General features: G+C 44.2%; 1 protein-coding gene across 5 annotated transcripts; it reads left to right on the top strand.

Annotated features, from left to right (window-relative positions):
* The first annotated feature begins 1,267 nt into the window (after nucleotides 1-1,267).
* Nucleotides 1,268-20,334, top strand: PLD4 (phospholipase D family member 4). 5 transcript variants are annotated; one of them, XM_061612299.1, is made up of 13 exons: nucleotides 1,268-1,320; nucleotides 1,860-1,949; nucleotides 5,029-5,222; nucleotides 7,418-7,601; nucleotides 8,765-8,885; nucleotides 11,357-11,484; nucleotides 13,719-13,919; nucleotides 14,181-14,320; nucleotides 14,892-15,057; nucleotides 16,960-17,056; nucleotides 17,574-17,688; nucleotides 19,081-19,151; nucleotides 19,976-20,333. In XM_061612299.1, exons 2-12 carry the CDS (start codon nucleotides 1,863-1,865, stop codon nucleotides 19,133-19,135), a joined length of 1,488 nt encoding a protein of 495 aa, XP_061468283.1. In that variant the 5' UTR covers nucleotides 1,268-1,320; nucleotides 1,860-1,862; the 3' UTR covers nucleotides 19,136-19,151; nucleotides 19,976-20,333. The 5 variants fall into 5 exon arrangements, 4 of the variants coding, with proteins under 4 accessions (XP_061468283.1, XP_061468282.1, XP_061468284.1 ...); XR_009760782.1 differs by having other exon boundaries at nucleotides 17,574-19,151; nucleotides 19,976-20,002; XM_061612298.1 differs by having other exon boundaries at nucleotides 19,081-20,334.
* The last annotated feature ends 1,429 nt before the right edge of the window (nucleotides 20,335-21,763 follow it).

The following is a 21,763-nucleotide window of genomic DNA, read 5'->3' as shown; positions in this document are numbered from 1 at the left end:
TTTAGTCTAATTGCGTCTAATTGAGACTGCTGCATTAGTGAAGCATTGTAAAGTGAAGTGCTGTAAAGTGGGACCCTACTGTATCTCTGAACACCAAAGTCAGGATCATTCAGACCATGGTATTTCTGATCTCTATGTATGGATGTGAAAGTTGGACAGTGAAAAAGGCGGATAAGAGAAAAATCAACTCATTTGAAATGTGCTGGAGGAGAGCTTTGCGCATACCATGCACTGCGAATAAGACAAATAATTGGGTTAGAATAAATTAAACCAGAACTGTCACTAGAAGCTGAAATGATGAAACTGAGGTTATCATACTTTGGACACATCATGAGAAGACATGATTCACTAGAAAAGACAATAATGCTGGGAAGAACAGCAGGGAGTAGAAAAAGAGGAAGGCCAAAGAAGAGATGGATTGATTCCATAAAGGAAGCCACAGACCTGAACTTACAAGATCTGAACAGGGTGGTTCATGACAGATGCTCTTGGGGGTCGCTGATTCATAGGGTCACTATAAGTCATAATTGACTTGAAGGCACATAACAACAACAACTAGTATACAAAGCCCTATACAGTTTGGGACCAGGATAACAAAAAAGAGTCTCATCCTTTATACACTCAGCTGATCACTGCATTCTGCAGGAGAGGGCAACCTGCAGACATCATCTTATCAGGAGGTCCCTTCTGTACAATGTCAGATCCAGGCCTTTAGTGTGGTGGCACCTACCCTTTGAAACTCTGTCCCATGACATAGCAGACAGGCACTGTCTTTATTGTCTTTTCAGCACCTGTTGAAGACCTTCCTCTTTGATCAAGCATTCTAAGCAGAGATTTTTATTCCAGTTGGAATTTGCATTATTGCAGTCGGAAGATGCTCTTGGAGGTCACTGATTCATAGGATCACCATAAGTCGTAGTCGACTTGAAGGCACATAAGAAATCTTTTGATGTATTTTAATTTGGTATTGTATTTTTTTAAAAAAAATTGTAAGTCACTTTAACAAAAAAAATTGTAGTAAGCAACAAATTATTATTATTATTCAACTTGAAGTATAGTGTGTAGCAGCTACCACACAGTCTCTATAACTTATTTATATTTAGCAATTGTGAAATTTTGGTTTTAAAGGGACAGTTCCTCTGGTGACACTATGTGGAGAGAAAGGAACACTATTTGTGATACATTTCTGAACCTTTCCCCTGTCCCCGCCCCCCCGTAACAGTGGTGGAGTGTTACTGCTGCTCTGAATAACACCCACTTCCTCTCTTGGTAGATCTGAAGGAAGTAGACAGACTTCAGCTGGAGCTATCTTCTGAGACGGTGAGCTTTTTTGAACCATCGTGAAACAACTGGTCATGGATTACTTAAATGCGCTAGTGAAGGCAACTGCTCTCTTGAGACATTTTGGTTTAAAATGCTTTAGTGACCATAGCACAGTGAAAGAGGATATGCTTGCATGCAGAAAGTCCCAGGTTCAATCAATCTCCGCTTAAAAAGGAGTCTTAGGTAGCAGGTGCTGGAGAAGACCTTGGCCTGAGATATTGGAGAACCGTTGCCAGTTCAAGTAGATCAGGGGGTGGTGAACCGGTGATGTGGTATGGAATCCTGCAGATGCTGCTGGACTGCAACACCTGTCATCCCTGTCCACTGGGCATTCTGGTTGGGGCCGATGAGAGTTGGACTCCCAATAACGACATCTGGAGGGCCGTAAGTTCCCCATCCTGGTGGTAGGCAATACTGGACTAAATGGAGCAATGATCTGACTCTGTATAAGGCTTCTTCATACGAAGCGACCTACTGGGAGCAGTGGTATAACTCATTCTATTTCTTTCACTTCCTTGCCACACATTTGTTTATAGATCATGAAAGAGATCCTTATTAGCCCACTGAGGACAATCAGGCCCTTCCATTTGAAATTGCATCCAAATGAGCAAAGGTGCACAAATGTGGTAAGTACTGGAATAAAACCAAGTTACAGCACATAAATTGTCCCTCTGTATCCCAGCTCAATCACCGAGATCATCTGGAGGAACACCAATAGCCATCCCTTGAGTTAGCGAGGCTCATCTGACAATAACAAAAAATCGAGCCTTTAGTGTCATCACCTCAGCCCGTTCTGGTATGACATTTAAATGCCTGCTGAAACTTTTTCTATGTCATAACATTTTCTATGTCATGTAACATTTTCTAACACTGTGTAGAGATTTTTTGTTGTTGTTAGACAGTCTCTGCCCACAGGCTCCCAATCTGTTGTTGTTGTTATGTGCCTTCAAGTCGATTATGACTTATGGCGACCCTATGAATCAGTGACCTCCAAGAGCATCTGTCATGAGCCACCCTGTTCAGATATTGTAAGTTCAGGTCTGTGGCTTCCTTTATGGAATCAATCCATCTCTTGTTTGGCCTTCCTCTTTTTCTACTCCCTTCTGTTTTTCCCAGCATTATTGTCTTTTCTAGTGAATCATGTCTTCTCATGATGTGTCCAAAGTATGATAACCTCAGTTTCTAGCAGACATGATACAGAACAGTGAGGGAACTGAAAAGCAAGCAAATTTAGATACCAAGCAGAATCCTCTGATCTGGGCAGCAGGGCCGGTCCTACCACTGGTCAGTGTGAAGTGGCCTGGCCACTTCAGGCAGTTGATTTTAGATGTCATGAAAGGCCAGTGAGTTGTTAGTTATTTTATTTCTTTATCTTTCCTTCCCCAGGAAAGACACTTGTGGAATTTTCTGCCCCAGGTGCCAAAATAACCAGCCTGGCCTTGGTTCCTATGTCCTTTGGACTTGGGGGAGAGGAGGGTGTCATTTGCTGGTCGTCCTCGGGTAGCAAAAAGGCTTGAGCCAGCCCTGCAGCTGGGCCTTGCTGCCTTTTCCCTGTACTTCCTTAAAACTGCACTGTGGTGAAAATATAAAGAGGAAGTGTCATCCACCTGCTGTGTGATACAGGCTGATGGTTTGCAGAGTTTCACTCTTTGTAATAAATGAAACCATTTTTGAGCTCAAGAACTGAAATGAGACTTGAGTCCATTTAATTTTTTCCCCTGACTTACAAGAAAAAAAAGTAACAAAATGATGGATTTTTGCCAGATTGCAATGTGTGTGCGTGCAAAGAAAATAATTTTTATACTGAGGGAATAGAACCAAAATCCTCAGTCTGATTCAGTTAACTGTATAATACCAGTGAAGAAATAAATTCACATGGGCCAATTGACATTAACGGTGGCCACTCAGGGTATCTTGAGCTGAAGGAGCAAAGTGGTTGTGAGCAGGAGTTACAAGATCCCTGCTGCAAATCTCAACAATACCAGGAACATATGGGCCTGTTCAAGGAAAGTGCTTTCATCCAGCCTCAGTCCCTCCTCCATCTCTCATATAGGAGCAATAATACTGGCCTACCTTTCAGGGTTGTTGTTGTAAGGCAGAAGTAGTCAATGTGGCACCATCCAGATGCTTTCGACCACAAGTCCCATCATCCTTGACCATTACCCTTGTTGGCTGAGCTGATGAGAGTTGTAATCCAAGAGATTTGGAGGGCTACCACTGCTTTAAGGTACCTGTAGGGACTTCAGAACTTGGGACTCTGCCCAGTCCATGATCCCTTCCCAGGCTTCATCCCCAATTCCCAGGATACACCACTTCACAGCTTCCTGTCCAAGTGCTTTTGCCTGGCTGGAACATGTTCATGAACTGTGGTGGCGGTAGTGACAATCAATCAATCAATCAATCAATGAACCTTTATTATTATTTCTGGTATTTCTTACTTGCCCTTCACCCTCAGGTTCCAGGATGGGTTTCAGAAACTGAAACAGAACGACAAAATAATGAATAACCAACAAGCTATAAAACAACAATAAAAAATATAAAATAGATACAACCAATAATGACATTTAGAGGGAGGACAACAAAAAATGCACACTTTGCTTCCAAAGGCCAGGGTAAACAGGTCACACCTTAAGTAGCCGACAAAAGATGTAAAGTGTCAGTGCTGTTTCACTGTTTTGGGGCCGCCACAGAGAAGACCCTGTCACCAACTTCTCCCCTCCCCCACACCCACCCATGGGACCTCTAATGCCTTTTGCTTGCCTTAATGGGGGATGGAGAAGGGTGTGTGTGTGTAGCTTGTCTGGCTTATGTGGCTGGAATATAGCCTGCCATACAAAGGAGAGAGCCACCTCCATTGCTCCATCCACTTTTGCCTTTAGTTCCTGCCCACCGCTGGCATGCGGCCCCCAGAATATTGCCCATGAGGGAATAAGGCTCTTTGGTAGGAAAAGTTCACCTATCCCTGTTTTAAAGGTTACTCTGGTCCAAACTAGACATGACAGGGCAGCCACGTGTATTTCATGAAAGTGTCTGCCCTGTCTGGAGATAAGGTGGGTGTGATGGTCTTACTCTTTATATGAAAAGGAACATGCAGAGGAGGGGAATGAAGCCCACCCCTCTCCTCCTTTACTTCACTGTGCTCTGTTGCATTAAGTCAGGGATTCTCAAATGTTCTACACCCAGGACCCACTTGAGACGGCTGTATCAAAATGGTGGTGCAGGGGCAGAGCTAGTCACAAAATGGTGGCAGGTGGAGGCATAGTTTGGCTTTATCAGCTGGCAGTTCCTGACATAATTTTATACCGCTATCTAATCCATCTTTGGGGATTGCTAAATTCTTTGCCACAGCATTTTTGTTGTGGCTAGGAGTTCCACAGTTCAGCTTTCCTCAAGCCAAGTACAAACATTTGCTCTGGAGGTATTGTGCATCGGCCTCCCCTTTTTAGCCAGAATTTGCTGATCCAAAGGCTGAAGAAGGCCTTTTATTTTATGCTTTCTCCTTCCCACCCCAACATGCCGCTCAATGTATTTTCACCCATCTCCTGTCATTGCTTCTCCCGTTCTCCTCTCCCACTCAACTTGAACCTTATTCCTCCCTCTAAACTCTCCATTTTGTTCATCCCTCTTGTAGTGTTGCATCTACTTGGCTCAAAGGAAAGTGTGGCTGCCAGACTCCATTTCATGCAAATTCTCTTGTTGTTCCAGGTGTTTGGACTAATTACAGTCGCTGGGCTTCTTGCTGTGATAATAATTCACCTCATGAAATCCTCCACTGCAATCTTTTCAAGGGATGAAGATGGGGTTCTTGGCACTTACCTGTTTGATAATGATGACCAAAACACTGCAAGAGACAGAACGGCAGAGACAGGCAGCAGCCCTAGATGTAACGACTCATGCAAGTAAGACAACCCAACAGTTTGGGATTTCCAATGCCTTTTTTTAAATCCAAGCTTGTCTCCTGTGAACTTTCTGCAATCTTTTAAAAATGTAAGTTCTTTGAGAATGTAGTTGATACAACATATAATATTCCTTTATTTTTATTTTTTCTTCATTTCAGAGGGGTCTTTTTTATTTAGGTATTTGTATATCGCCTTTCATAGTGCTGCACAACAGAATATACTGTTGCGTGCCACCCCAATCTCAGAGCAGTGAGATTTCCAGGGGTCCCTGCGCTCGCCCAGGGTTGGGTTTCCTTGGAAAGGTCAGCGGAGACTGTGGTGTCTTTATGAAATATGGTTTATTTATTTACACACATTCCAACCTGAGCTTAGGATGGAGGGGTTCAAGGCATCAGCAGTCCAATATCCTGCTTTTCCATCAGGGTTAGTACAGGAAGCACCCCAAAGCCATGGTGCAGAGAGCCAGTCTCTCTGCCTGACTCCAGTTCCCAGCCTTTCTCAGACACAACTAACTACACAAGCCTCTCCTAGGCGCCAGGAGGGGGGGCAGGCAAGCTGGCGGGCACGTGGGCAGCTCCCTCCCTGTGATCTGCGGCAGGGAGTCTGTCGCAGAAGGAGAGCGCTACTCTACCAGCTTAACAAGGGGCCCTTCAGGGGGCCCAGGGGGCTGCGGGGCTCTTGGCCAGGGCCCCACCTGGCCACCCTTTGGAGCCGCCCCTGGCCATGGTACAGAAAACAGGCCTGTCTGTGTGTCTTCCCAATTCCCAGCTTCTCCAGACCAGACTGTGAACACAAGCCTCTCTTTGGCTCACAGATTGGGGGGGGGGGAGAGGGGAAGGCCTCTCACCAGAAAGAGTTCCAATAGTGACAGGATCTGTGCTATATCCTTACATATGCTAATGGTGGACACTTGACAAACCTATTACCTCCCATACTAGCTTAACTAAGGAAACTAGTCTGACCAGTGGAGTAGGTTTCTTCCTTGCATATCCCGACTTCCAGATACAAGATCACAGGCTTGAGGGGAAAATCTCAACCCCCAATCCCATAACATTATTATTATTTTTCAGTAGCCTTACTAAAAATAAAATAAAATCTGCAAGCAGACACAACACCTTGCCTTTTACACAAACAATTTGGACAAGTGGTCCAGAGATAAGAGCAAATCAAAAGCTGATTGGAATGGCATTATTGTGGATGCAGATAATTTGGATGCAATATGTTAATTTTGACCTAATTACAGAATCTGGAATATAGGTAACCTCTTGCTTGCCTGAATGGGGGATAGGGAGGGGTGGGTGAAAACTTGATCAAGCATTTCTCTCATGAAATCTACCCAAAGATTTGGAGAGTAAGGCTACGTACAGACTGTATTTAAAGTGCATGACTGCCCCAAAGGATCCTGGGAACTCTAGTTTGTTAAGAGTGTTGGGAATTGTAGCTCTGTGTGTGGTAAAGTACAGTCCCCAGGATTCTTTGGGAGAAGTCATGTGCTTTAAATGTGTGATATGTACGCAGCTTCACACTATTTTAGCTGCAAAGCACTTAGCTATCTTGGGTGTTGAGATCAGCTGAGGGGGCCCTTTTGGTACTTCTCCCACCCTCAGAAGCTCGGGGTTGTGGTTGGTGGCCCAGGAGACAGGGGCGTCACTGGGGCGGTGCGGCAGGTGCGGGCCACACCGGGTGACACCACCAGAGGGGGGTGACACCCAGAGCCGCACTGCCTAGGCTCCAACAAGAGCCTTCGTGTGCCTTTCGCGGCAGCGGCAGCGAGGCAGCGGCGCGCTCCCGGGCCCTGTTGTTTGGCCACGCGCTACGCGATCACTCACACTCTCGGGAGACAAGGCGCTGAGGGCCGCACCGGGTGACACCAACCCTAGTGACACCACTGCCAGGAGAGGTCATTCTCTGTGGCAGCCCCTAAATTGTGGAGCTCCCTCCCCACAGAAGTGCATCTGGCAACCTAACTGTAAAGTTTTCAGTGAAGGCTGAAGATGCACCTCTTAACCCTGGCTTTTGACACCTGGGATGTATATTTTTAGAACCCACTGTATTTTTTGTGATGTGATTTTAGGTTGTTTTTAACTGTTCTTAATTATGTATTTCAAAATTGTTGTGACCTGCCCTGGGACCTTTGGGTGAAGGGAGGGCAATGAATCCAAATAATGAGAATGATAATATCCTTGCCCCTGCAGTTTTCAGCTGGTGGAAAGCCTTCCTTGGGACATGCCGTATGGGCCAAACAGCACTGCTGCAAAGCCCTTATACCAAGCATGGATGGAGTTGTTAAATATGACCCAGGAAAGTATCCACATGGCTTCATATTACTGGACTCTGACTGGAGAAGACCTTGGTGTAAATGATACATCATCTAAGCAGGTGAGATGTAAAAATGTAAATGTACTGCCTTCAAGTCGATTCCGACTTATGGCGACCCTATGAATAGGGTTTTCATGAGGCTGAGAGGAAGCAACTGGCCCATGGTCACCCAGGGAGCTTCATGGCTATGTGGGGATTCGAACCCTGGTCTCCCAGGTCGTAGTCCAACACCTTAACCACTACACCACACTGATAAGAGGTTTAAAACCAAACAAAAAATAGCAGCAAGGTGATGATGGGCAGGGGTGGGAGTGGGGGCAGCATTTTTAGAGGTGGAAAATAACTGAAAATAACTCCCAAAATCAGGGGGTATGGGTCAAATCACAGCCAAACTGGTTTGTCGTTTAAGTTTTTATACTGGTTTTAACTTTTTTATTGATTAAGCAAGTAACCACTTTATCGATATAGATATAGATACAGATACACACACACACATATTTATATGACATAAATTATATTACAGGACCTGCAGGTGATGTTCTATTTGATGTAATATGTTCTGCCTGTCCTGGTGCTTTTGAAAGTAGCTGTCTCCCTGAGGTACACACAGGTGATAAAGCATTTGGCGTGACAAGGATGAGATCCAGGATTGCTGATAGGTGGCTTAAGCACAGCTCTCACTAGGAGGCTGCTGAAATGCTACAACAGGAAGCCCGTTGATGGCTCTAGCAAGATGTGCCAGAGGGCCGGCAGAGGAGGAGCTGGTGGAAAGCTGTGTGGGATCCCACTCGGGAGCTGCCAGCCCGGCTCAATGCCGGCTCTGTTGGGAGCCACGTGCACGAGTTGGCTGGGAAGGGCCGGTTCTGACAAACAGGCTTCCTGAGGAGTAAGCACTCCCCATAGGCCACAATGGGATTTTTTTTTTTTACTGCACCAGCCTTTTGGCTGGTGGAGTTTGGAGATTGGGACCCAGGGGAGGGCTCTGAATGCAAGGAGGAACTCGTGTAAGTCCCCCCCCCGCAACTCTGCCCCTGCCACGCTTCTGGAACGCCCCATTTTCGTGGCTTCTGCTGGCTCTCCGTCTGCCCGGCTGGCTATCCCCAGCGGATCCCCGGTGGTGCTGGCACATTTCCTGGCACAGCCAGCACTCTGCAGCATCCAACGCACCCCAGCCTGGTGGGAAGGTGAGTTGGATTGTGCCCTAAGTGATTTCCCTTCTCTAGGGTGAAGATGTTCTCCAGAAATTTGAAAGTCTGCTCCTGAAGAACCTCTCAGTGTTTATTGCAACAAGTGTGCCATCAAAGACTAAAAATTCAACTGATCTTGAGGTCCTGAAGCGAAAAGGTATTCGTTTGTTTGTGAAAATACTTCTGCTGTACCTTTTGACTGAATAGACTCCCCACAGCACCTAATAACATAAAAAATCATAAAATTGAAAGATTTTACCCGCACCCGGTGTCAGATAGGGATGTAAGAAGGCATCTCCCTCTGCCCTTCTCCTGATAAAGGTCATCCATCAGGGCGACCAAGGCTGATTCTGTCCCATAACCAGGTCTGAATCCATATTGCGATGGGTCAAGATAATCTGATTCATCCAAGAGTACCTGCAATTGCTGTGCCACAACCCTCTCAATCACCTTCCCTAAGAAGGGGGTATTTGCGACCAGTCGGTAATTGTTGCAGACCAATGAGTCCAGGGTGTGCTTTTTCAGGAGTGGTCAGATTACTGCATCTTTAAGGGCAGTTGGAACCACTCCCTCCCGCAATGATGCATTGACCACACCCTGGATCCACTTGGTCAACCCCCCTCAGCAAGTTTTAATAAGCCAAGAAGGGCAAGGGTCGAGTGGACACGTTGCTGGTCGCATCATCGCAAGCACCTTGTCCACGTCATCAGGCTGCATCAACTAAAACCATTCCCAAGAAATTACAGCAGATGCTGCACTGGACATCTCTTTGGGGACTACAGTAGATGTGGATGGGGCATCAAGACAACTATGGAGGCGAGCAACTTTACCCTCAAAGTGCCTTGCAAACAATTCACAGTGGGCCTCCGAAGGGTCTAAAACTCAGTTTCCTGGAGTTGATGTCAACAGACCCCTGACAATATGGAAAAGCTCCACTGGATGGCTACCTGAGGATGCGATGATGGCAGAGAAGTGGGCCTTCTTTGCCGCCCCCACCGCCGCACAGTAGGCACAGTTATGTTTTACATGTGCCCGATCAGCCTCACAGCATGTCTTTTGCCATTTGCGCTCTACCCGTTGTCCAGCCTGTTTCATTGCCCTTAACTCACTGGTGTATGAAGGTGCAGACTGGGCTCCACAATGCTGGAGAGGATGCTCCAGGGCAACCGTGTCAAGAGCCCAACGTGCCTTGCTGTTCCACAGCGTGACAAGGGCTTCAGTAGGATCACCAGCTCTATCTACTGGGGACTCCCTCAGGGCATTCAGGAATCTAGTGCATTCCATTAGTCTCTGGGGGCGGACCATCTTAATGTCCACCACCCCTATTTGTCGCATGCAGCACTGTTTCCGTTCTGCTGCAGTTTGTCTTCCACCAAAAGCTACATTATTTGTCTCACTCTCAGCTGGGGCAAAATTACGTAGCGGCCACAATTCCACCCCATTCATTTCAGTGCAGACGAAGCACAGAAACACAATGCAAATGGAGGGGGGTAGAATGCAACCAATTACGTATTGTTTGCAGACTGAAAGTAACACAAACAGCAAACACTGATTGTATTAGCTGGATTGATTTGTGTTCAAGACATGGGATGAATAAGCAAACACTGGCAAGTTCCCGCACCCAATTTTAGTTTTTGTTGGAATCCTCTGACATCCCTGCTGCCAAAACAATATAAAATTCAGCAGCCAAAACATTACACAAGCAATCAGAATAAAGCCTTGGAGCCTGTTAAAAAGAGTCATGTCTTTGCTGTCTATCAAAGAGTGAGCAGACAGGAAACTAAAGAAGTCTACTAGCCATGATGGCTATGTTCTACCTCCCACGTGTTGGAGGCAGTATGCCTCTGAATACCAGTTGCTGGGGAATCAGAAGTAGAGAGGGTGGTGTTGTGCCCAGGTCCTGTTTGCAGGCTTCTCAGAGGCATCTGGTTGGCCACTGTGAGAACAGGACGCTGGAGATGGGCCTTTGGCTTGATCTAGTAGGGCTGTTCTTAGGTTCTTAGCCTCCCATGCATTCCAAATTTTAGATGCCACATTCAAGAAGGCCTTGTGTGCAGAAGGTAAGGTGGCCACCTACACATCATCAAAAAAGAGGACTAAAGAGGCTGCCAATGTACATGACATTTCAATATGCTAATTTATATGTATGGATGCAGATTTAGAGATAATTACTAAATAGGAATACAATGCATCTCACCATAGTGGGAAAGACTGACCAGGTGACACTGTTCTTGAGAAGTAGTGTGGGAGCATCAGCCAAACTAAGCTTCTGATGCCACCTGATGTCTCAATACCACTAGCACAGCTCTCTAATGGCATTTGGTGGATTTGCACTTTTTCATTGCATAGGGACTTCCAGTGAAGTGCATAGGAAGCTGCCTTATACTGAGTCAGACTGTTGGTCCATGTTGCTCCATATTGTCTTCACTGACTGGCAGCAGCTCTCTAGAGTTTCAGGTGGGGCTCTCTCCCAGCCCTACGTGGATATACCAGGATTGATCCTGGGACCTCCTGCATGCCAAGCAGATGCTGTATCGCTGAGCGACGACCCTTCCCTAAATGTGCATTGCAGCTTAAGAGGATCTCAAGAACCAGTTGTTGCATCTCTTTTTCTTTTCTTTTCCGCAGGGGCTCATGTAAAAAAGATTAATTTTGGACAGCTGACCCATGGGGTCCTGCACACCAAATTCTGGATTGTAGACAGAAAACACATCTTCCTCGGGAGTGCTAATGTAGACTGGAGGGCTCTGACTCAGGTGGGAAATCTGAGGATATAAAACTGAAGGGGAGGAGGAAGATCTGACAATACATACCAGGCTGACTTAGTTTGTATTGAAAAATCCTGTGAAGAAATCCTACTGAGATTGGTGATTTTAATTGGGGAGAATATTAAAGCTGAGTCCATCACTTAAGGTGCAAATGAGCTTGTGTTATATTTCCATTTTACGCGTAGATATTTTTTATTTATAAAAGTATTTCTATACTGCTAATTCATGCAATATTACAAGGCAGTGCACAGCACGATATAGAATAAAGTATAAAACAATCAAAACAGTACAAAGTGATCATGGAAATGACGGGCTAATCAAAAAATCTAAACAGTTGCATAGGCCTGTCTCCATAAAAACATCTTCCACAAATGCTTAAAATCAAAAACAAGGGTGCCTGCCAAGTCTCTTTTGGAAGAGTGTTCCACAGAATGGAACTAGCAACGCTAAATGCTTGACTTCTACTGGAGGCCAGCTGGAGACAACTGTTGTGATTTTCAAATATTCTACCTTGTTGTCTGCCAAGGAACTGCTACAGATTGCACAGGATGTGTTGCACAGGATTCTAAAATTGGAGGATACACACACACACACACACACACACTGTCACACAGGGCACCATGGTTGTAGTCATCCAGGGTCTTGGGGTGTGTGTCTTAGAACTTTTAGTTTTTTGGGATCAGGGTCCTAGCAGGGTCTATATGTCTCCAGCATTCTACAAGCCAATCAGCAAGAAAGGGGAATGTGTTGTCACTGCAAAGTGTCTTCTAAGATGCTTCCTTGTCCTTTCCTGCTGGTTGGAGACAATCGGAGTGAAAGGAAGTGAGTTAGCCACTCTTTTCAGTAGTTAACACTCTGCTCTATCATGCTTTTTGGCTCCTAGGGATGTCTGTTGTTGTTGGAGAAGGCATTAACAAGGATCTCATTCTCAACCCAGCAGTAAAAAAGGGGGTGGTGGAGGGGACATGGCTGTGACTTAACATGTAGGGACCCTGCACTTCTGAATTTGCCACTACACTGCTGCAGGGCACTGCTAGGGTTCTTGGGCTATGCTATCAACCTGTGTCAACTCAGGGCATGATATAGGAGATTTGTGAATTGAATCACCTCCATTTTTTAAAAAACACAAACTAATAAAAGAGCTAATTGCAGCAGGAGAAGAGGACATTTTGGATTAGGAGCATGACACCTGGAGAAAGGGACTTAATTATTTCCTCTGCACCATTTTTCCAAAGACAACTTCACCCCAAGCTGCTATTTGCCCAAGGTGCGGGTAGTGGTGGTGGAGATGGTGGGATCATACAGGTACCATACAGCCAGCCCCGTTATCCAAGTGCTGTGGTCTTCCAGGCTCTCTTGCATTGCATCACATCCACTTGGGCCCTCAGACTGCATCTTTGGAGACACTCAACACTCCCCTATAGTTTGCAGATTATGGAGAAAGATCAGCTTTAATGGGCAAGCTGTCTTTCCGGAAAGTTAGTCAACCATTACTCAGAGCTTGGAAAAGTTACTTTTTTGAACTACAACTCCCATCAACCCAATCCAGTGGCCATGCTTAAAGTTGGGGTGGCTAGGTAAAAAAAGACAACACAGGGCCTGCACCTTTAATAGTTGTTTAGAAGAGGGGATTTCTGCAGGTCTAGCATCTCATGCAACTATGAAAGCTACAGGAGCTCTGTCTTCTCTTGCATCTGGTGTGGCCCTACTTGAATTACTCCTTTGTTTTTGAGAACCCTGGTTCCAACATCATCTGTATGATCATACGAAGCTGCCTTATGGCTGGACCATTTGTCCATCTAGCCCAGTATTGCCTTCACTGACTGGCAGCTGGTGCTCATGATTTTAAGCAAAGGTCTTTCCCATCATGCTTGACCCGATCCTTTTTTTTTTAACTGGAGGGACTGGAGATTGAACCTTGCACCTTCTGCATGCAAAACATGTGGTCTACCACCGAGTTCTGATGCTCCAAGCCCAGATGGAAAGCTGCCGTGCTAGGTGATTGCAGAGATACTAAACTTGGAGTTGCTAAACTCCATAGCACTTCTAAAAGGGCACTTCCATTTTCCGTAGTTTGCTCTATGCTTTCATCCAAACTTATGATAGTAATATCAAATAGGGGCATATCAGTACAAAGACCAAGGTGAGTAATACCTTAGGGTGAAAGTGATGAACACATGTTTGGCTTGGAATGTTGCTTTTCAGCTTCTCTCTTTCTGCAGGTGAAAGAAGTCGGGGTTTTGATCAGCAATTGCAGTTGCTTAGCGAATGATCTCTGGAAAACCTTCAAAACATATTGGGATCTTGGGGAACCAAACGCCACTATCCCATCTCCATGGCCAAGCAATTATTCTACTAATATCAACAGTCACAGTCCTTTGGAAGTGCAGTTCAATGGAACCACCACCAAAGCTTATTTTTCCGTAAGCAGGCTTGCTGACAGATCCTAAGCATGTTTATTCAAAGATGAACCCTGCTGAGTTTGATGGGATTTACTCTATGCCACCCTGGGCTCCTTCTGGGAGGAAGGATGGGATATTAATTAATTAATTAAATAAATAAATAATAGTAAGTGTGCACAGAGATTCTGTCCCGGAACGACATGTTTCAACTTGAAAACATACAGAGCAACCTTCTGCAGGAATCATAGATGATGAAGTAATTAAGCTTCTCCTTTGCTCTAGGCTTCTCCTTCTTCATTTTGTCCAGGGGGTCGCACCTCCGACCTTGAAGCAGTTCTCGATGTTATCTATGATGCAGAAGAATTTGTGTACGTTTCTATTATGGAGTATTTCCCTACAAGTCGCTTCAGACACCCACCAAGGTATGAAGCAAAACCTGAATATATGCACCCTTCTGTATTCTCAGCTAAATGCCACTCCCCCACCCCACTCCCCCACCCCCCAAAGCCTCTGAATTACACAGGTATTATGTTGTTGCATTGTAAAAACTGTACAGGTCTCAGCTTGGGCTTAGCGGGATATTAATGCAATTAAAGATAGATAGAACTAGAGCGCATCCCCCCTCTGTGGTTCTGATTGAGTTAGATGCCCAAAGCAGAATGAATCTTGTGTATACAATACAAAGCTCCACATTGGTCATATTACAATTAGGGTGACCAGTGTTCATTGGGACTAGTGGGATGTAATGCAGGAGGCTAACAATAGGTGGAGCTAGAGCCAATGGATTTTAATTTTGTCCCAATCCTCCTCCCTGCTGAGTTCTATAAGGGCAACACTGAGACTGAAGGGGAGAAAGCTGACAGCCAGTGTCACCCTCCAGACTGGTTCTATGTAAGAAGGCAGGCAGGTGGGGGCTGGCTGAGGGCAGACTGAGGTTAATGGGACAGTGCCCCATTCTCCTAACAGACTGGCTTTCACTGATTACATTTGTAGATACTGGCCACCCATCGACAATGCTCTTAGAAGAGTGGCATTAGAACACAGTATACGCATACGGCTTTTGGTCAACTGCTGGATCCATACCGATTCTTCCATGTTTCGTTACTTGAAGTCACTGAGTGTCCTTAATGATCCACATGCCAACATCACAGTAGAAGTGGTAAAACAAACATGCAATGGGCTTTTTACAGATTTTCATGTCATATGTTCCTGGTATAGCCAGGAGAGCATGTATATTGAAGAGAGGTCAGAGCTTTTTCCAGGTCATACATCTTAGTATCAAGGGTGAAGATGACGCTTGTCTTACTATCTCAGTGCAGATGCTGTATTGATTTTTCTTTACCTGTAATGCCAACTTTAAAAATCTACATTGGCTAGAACTGGATTTCAATTTAAAAATGGTTCTGTTCTGTCTTCTGTCCACATAAGATCTATTCCCGAAGGAGCAGTGGGAGTGATGCTCAAATGCACTTTTAGTGTCATGTGTGAAAATGGCTTAAGAACAGCAGAAGGGAATAGGTGGCGTTATATTTTGGACTGCAAAAACAACAGAAAGAAAAGGACTGCAAAGTTATTTCTCCTTACTGAAAAAAGTGCGGGTGGGATTCAGCTAATGCATCCCGTCAATGCAAGGATTTCTGCTTGCGCAATGGGACTCTTCCACCTGCACCTTTCCCAGATCGGCTCCAGAGGAAAGGGGAACTCCTGGAACAGATTGAGAGGGCATGTGGGGGGGGGGAGGAGAGAGGGAGAACATTCTGTTGCACAAGCAGAAATCCTTGTGCTGATTGAACATTCATGTAGTGCTATATTGGATGCATTTTGAAGGATGGCGAATTTGATAGATTTGGTTTGAAATGCAAACTGAATCTAATTTCTCACCCATCCCTAGTAGGGATGGAAGGATCTATCAGTTTCACTTTCTCATTTCTTTCTCACTTTCTCATTTTTCCAGTCTTAAATTCAGTTCTCTACATTTCTGCAACAACTTGTGATTTTTAAAAAATCTTCATGAAAATTCTTTAGCATTGTAGTGCATATTTCTCCTACTAAACACATTTTTGTATACAGTTTTGACTAGGTACACATTTTTGCAAACACTTTCTCCTAATATAATACATTTTTGCATGCCTTCCTTTAACATGCATTTTTGTAAACATTGTTTGGTTGGAGCACTGCATTGCAAAATTCAGATAAGTGCGGATTTTGAAGGTTGGCTGTGTTTTGGTTCTCATATTGTTTCAGAAAGGGCAAGTTTGATAGATTTCGGCTTTAAATGCAAACTGAATTTAATTTCTCCCCCATCCCTACATACAGGTAATTGTTTCCTTTGTCAAACTACTCTTATCACCAAGAGAGTTTCCCTAACATTAAATCAAATCTATTCTCCTGTAACTGAAGCACATTTGATCTGGTCCTGCAATCTGGTATAGCAGAGAACAACTTGTCCTCTCTTATGTGACCACCCTTCTTGTGTTTGAAAGTGCTATTATGTCTTCCCTTGGTCTTCTCTTCTCCATGCTAAACACACTGAATTCGTTTCAGTTTGTATAGCCTTTCCTCAGACCACTTCTTCCCCATACTGTTGACTCAGTGGTAGCAAGTGGCTCCATGACAGTGGAGCAGTGGAATCCACTCCAGGTTTTAGTCTGAACTTTCAAGGAGCTGTTCAAAGTGCTCTCACTGAAGCACTTTGGACAGCTCCTTAAAAGTTTGGACTAAAATCTGGAGCAGATTCCACTGCTTGCTGACATGGAGTCACCATCCGCCGCTGTGTTAACTGTCTTTGTTGCCCTCCTCTGAACCTTAGTAAATGGTCACTTGTGCCCACCAAGATGCTGTACACTCCAAAAGCACTTTTAAATGCTAAGCAGTGCTATTTTTAATAGTATGTCTTCTTTATTGGAGGACATAAATGAAAAGTCTACCATAGCTTACCCAAATGCTATTTCTAGTTTATTTCTGTTATTTGGAAAGGCAGACAATTTGTGGAAACCCATAAAGCCATCTGTGTTTAATTTCTGCTCATTCTACCCATGTTTTTATATTTACGTCTTACCAGAAAATATTCACTGTTCCAGTTGGAAATCACACAAACATCCCTTTTGCAAGGCTGAATCACAGCAAATATATGGTAACTGACAAGGCAGCCTACATTGGTAAGTGACCTTGTTGAGAATGAGCCCTTGTGCACGGGGTTGCATTTGTGGTGATTCTTTATTTCTCACAGTGGATCTTCTTGTTTTGCACCTGATGCCTTTCTGGAGGGCCCCCATTCCTGGGATCAATAGCTTGAGGGGGTGCGGAGGAAAGAGAACCCTGAAGGGATCCTCAAACTAGACTTCCCCAGCCTGGTGCCCTCCAGATCCTTTTTGGGACTACCTACAACTCCTATCAGTGCCAGCTAACATGGCTGATGAATGATGCAGGGGAACAGCCACAGCACTAGGGGACTGAAGAAGACCTGCCCTGGGAGTGAGTATCTGAGCATCTGGGTGCTTGCTGCTTGCTCCTTTGGGGTGCTGTGTCTCAAGACAGCTGAAGTCCCTGCTAAGTGCTGCAAGGACTGGGACCTCCTGCCTGACCCTGGCTCCAGAGAGACGCTGCAGTTAATCTGCAGTAGATACATTAAAATTGCACTCCAATATTCACACTCTGTATGTTATATGTCTTTAGGGACTTCTAACTGGTCAGAAGAATACTTCAGCATCACTGCGGGTGTGGGACTGATTGCCAAGCAGTCTTCAGCAGATCCCACAAAGAGAATCCCAACAATACAGGAAGAACTGAGGTCTCTTTTTGAACGAGACTGGAATTCCAAATATTCAGTAACAATGGCAGAAGGACTGTGCTTGGGAAGATAGATTTAAAAGTTTAAAGGAAAGCTAAATTAGTTTTGTTGCTAACAGGAATTCAGTTATAAGCTTTCTCCATGTCAAATTTAGGATCTTCATCATGCATTTGCCATTTGTAATGAATTCTTTAGTGCAGGATATCTCAAACTTTGATCATAAGGGAGTCTGGTTCACAAATTACTTTTTTATACATAGAATCTTAGAATTAGATCTTAGATGTCATTCAGCCCAATCTTCTGCTCAGTGCAGGATTTACAATGCAGGATGCAACTACAGCATCCTTGACAGGGGCTGTTAAGCCTCTGCTTAAATACATCTAGTGAAGAATTAGCCTGTCACCTTCCAAGCCTGTTCCTAACAGTAAGAGCTGTTTGACAGTGGAAATTTTGCCTAAAGTTTAGCTGAAATCTGCTTCCCTACATTTAAGGACATAAGAGGCTGCTGGATCAGGCCAATGGCCCATCTAGTCCAGCATCCTGTTCTTACAGTGGCCAACCAGATGCCTATGGGAAACCTGCAAGCAGGACTTGAGTACTAGGGCATTGTCCCCTCCTGCCGTTTCCAGCAACTTGTATTCAGAAGTGTACTGCCTCCAGTTATGGAGGGAGAGCATAGCCATCATGGCTAGTAGCATTTAATAGCCTTATCCTCCATGAATTTGTCTAATCCTCTTTTAAAGCCATCCAAGTTGGTGGCCATCACTGCCTCCTCTGGGTGTGAGTTCCACAGCTTAACTATGCACTGTGTGAAAAAGTCCTTTCTTTTATCAGTTGAATGTTCCAGAATCCATCTTCATTGGATGTCCATGAGTTCTAGTGCTATGACACAGAAAAGCTTTCCTCTCCCCACTTTCTCTATGCCATGCATAATTTTATAAGCTTCTATCATGTCACCTTCTTCTTCTTTTCTCTAAACTAAAAAGCCCCAAATGCTGCAACCTTTCCTCATAGGGAGTCACTCCATCCCCTTGATCATTTGGCTTGCCCGTTTTTGAACCTTTTCCAACTCTACAATATCCTTTTGAGGTGAGGCAACCAGAACTGTGCACACTATTCCAAGTACGGTCACACCATAGATTTGTATAACTGCATTATGATATCGGCAGTTTTATTTTCAATACCTTTGCTAATGATGTCTAGCATGGAATTTGCCTTTTTCACGGCTGCCTCACACTGGGTCAACATTTTAATCGAGCGATCCACTATGACCCCAAGGTCTTGTTCCTGGTCAGTCACCACCACTTCAGACCCCATAAGCATATACGTGAAATTAATATTTCCCCCCCGACATGCATCCTTATATCCATTGGTTCTTGTCCTACCACATAGAGCACAGAGAACAAGTCTGCGGCATCTTCTGCATGACAGCCCTTCAGATATTTGAAGACGACTATCATCAGGTATCCTCTTAATCTTCTCTTCTCCAGCTTAAATATACCTGACCAGAGCTTGGAAAAGTTACTGTTTTAAACTACAACTCCCATCAGCCCCAGCCAGCATGGCCACTGGATTGGGCTGATGGGAGTTGTAGTTCTAAAAAGTAACTTTTCCACACTCTGCCTGAAGCTTACATCTAACATTGTGCATTGGGGAGTGGCTGGACTGGAAGATGTTTTAAGAGGGGACTTGTGAATTGGCTGCCACTCAATTCTTGGCTATTCACACTTCATCAATATGTGCCATTCTGCGGTGTAGTCTACACCTCTTTAGCAGTGATTTCAGGCCAGCACACTCAAAGGAATAAACCCCAAGGAGAGATAAGCTAAATTCTTCCTTTAGTTATACTGCACTGGAAATGTGCAAACACCCATTGGTTGTACAGTTTCAAATTGCAGCCTAGAGATGGAGAGGCAATTATGCATCTGAGCTAAATAACTGTTGCATTTGCAAAATTCCACAAGATGGCAATGTTTGAGAAAATTATGACCTGCTTCACCCTGCTAAATGGTTTTTACATTAAAGGCTATGCTTCATAAACCACCCATTGTTTGTTCCTTAGTCCAAATTGACTTCTGCAGCACAGCTAGAGAAGGGTTTGAAGACTGTATCCTCAATTTTGGCTAGAAAAGGTAGCTGCAGAATAACAGTTAAAAAACAGCAACAGCAGTTTTTTTAATTAAATTTTTATGCCCTTCTATATTCCTGTTCATTGAAGTTCAAGGCGACTAGCAACATTAATTCTATTTGCCCTCTATTGAAAGTCATTGTTATTTTGATTTTAAAGATGTGGAACCCAGGCTAACAAGCAAGTTGACCAAGATCCACCTAGTGAACCTGTGTCCAACCTGGTTATGGGATAAAAATGGAAATCTTGTGATGTTTTATGTAAATGTTATTGTGGGGTTTAATTATGTAAAAAAATAAACATTTGGGTGTAGGTAACCTGTATATTGATTATATCTTGCCATCAACTACTTTTAAAGCTACTTTACACATTATATTTTCCTGCATGGGAAAAAATGCCTCATATACCTGTGGAATCCTTTCCATGTTAAAATAATGTAAGTATGTATTATGCTTTGATTACTTCTGTTTGGAAGGCACAGTGCAGAATCGGCCTCCAAACCTGTTTGATTACAACAATACAGATGTTTTTCAATCACATGTCATGTTTTATTTTATTTTCTTATCACTCCTGTGTACTATACGCTGTGCCCAGAGTGAATCCATCTTCTTGGCTAAGGTCATGCATTCCCCATCCCATTCAACTGTAATTCTTTGGGCAAATTTAAATGTTATAGCTGTACAATTTAAAACGCTTAGTATTTATTTATTGAAGTATTTATAACGATCCCAGGGCAGGCTACAATAAAAATGAAACAAACAATAATCACTAAATAGTAATAAGCAACACTGAAAAAAATATTAAAATTTACAGCATACAATCCCCAGATTGTTCCTGCGCGCATGAATCAGTCATCACTTTACCTCTTCATAAACCTTCCCTCCCAAAGGTCTGGATGAAGAGAGACATTTTTAACGGATGCCTAAAACTAAACAGCTGGTGTCAGCTGTATTTGAGGGTGTAGGGCATTGCCATGCTGGAGGAGGTTTTGTCCTAGCTAACTAACTGAACAGTGTACTTCACCTGGGGATGGAATCACAAGAAGCGCCTCCCTCAAAGATATTAAAGCCCAGGCATGACAATATGAAGGACCATAGCTCAGTGGCAGAGCATTTGCTTTGCATGTAGAAGGTCCCAGGTTCAATCCCCTGCACATTCAGGTAGAGCTGAGCGACATCCTGGTCTGAAATCCAGAGAGCCACTGTCAGTCAATGTAGATAATACTGAGCTAGATGGACCAGTAGTCTGACTCAGTATAAGGCAGTATATGTTCATATGATAGTGGGAGAGGCATTCTGTTTATGGCCTTGTATGTTACTACTTAGTTTGGGTCATTGAACCAGTCAAACCTCTGGCAACTGCATTCTGTAGCAGTGCAGCTTCTGTACCATTTTTAAGGGCAATCTCATGCAGAGTGTATTGCAGTCATCTAACTGGGAGTTTACCAGAGTGGATCACGGTGGCTAGACTATCTGTGTCCAGAAATGGGTATAGCTGACAAACCAGCTGAAGCTGGAAATAGGCATATTAAGATGTGTTAGTGCTCTACACAGTGGAAGAAATGATTAAAAGTCTTTTATCCCATGTGCTGGCACCAAAGTACGTAACTGCATGCCAATGCTTTTTATTTTTATTAGGTGGTGGACGTTACTGATGTATAAACCCTCACTAATGTGGACACTCATTTTCAGTGATCTCCTCTTTGAGGGCAAACCATCTTGCACAATTTGCCCATGAAGCCCCCCCCACCTCCCGCTTTTGACTATCTTACATGACAGCTAAAATGACTGCATCTAAATGTTCTTTTAGTTAAATGGAGAATGCCCTTCCATAATCTCCCAAGGACTCAGCCTCACAGCTACTATAAAGAGGCTTGGTTGCTTTTTTATTCATGGCTATCAGACTGGTTCCTGCAAAGTTGAGAGCAGGGTGGTGCATGGCAAGGTA

This window comes from Rhineura floridana, chromosome 2, assembly GCF_030035675.1.
Source record: "Rhineura floridana isolate rRhiFlo1 chromosome 2, rRhiFlo1.hap2, whole genome shotgun sequence".
In the NCBI taxonomy this organism is placed as follows: Eukaryota; Metazoa; Chordata; class Lepidosauria; order Squamata; family Rhineuridae; genus Rhineura; species Rhineura floridana.
The sequence above is the reverse complement of the archived record's forward strand: the minus strand, read 5'-3'. Positions and strand labels throughout refer to the sequence as shown.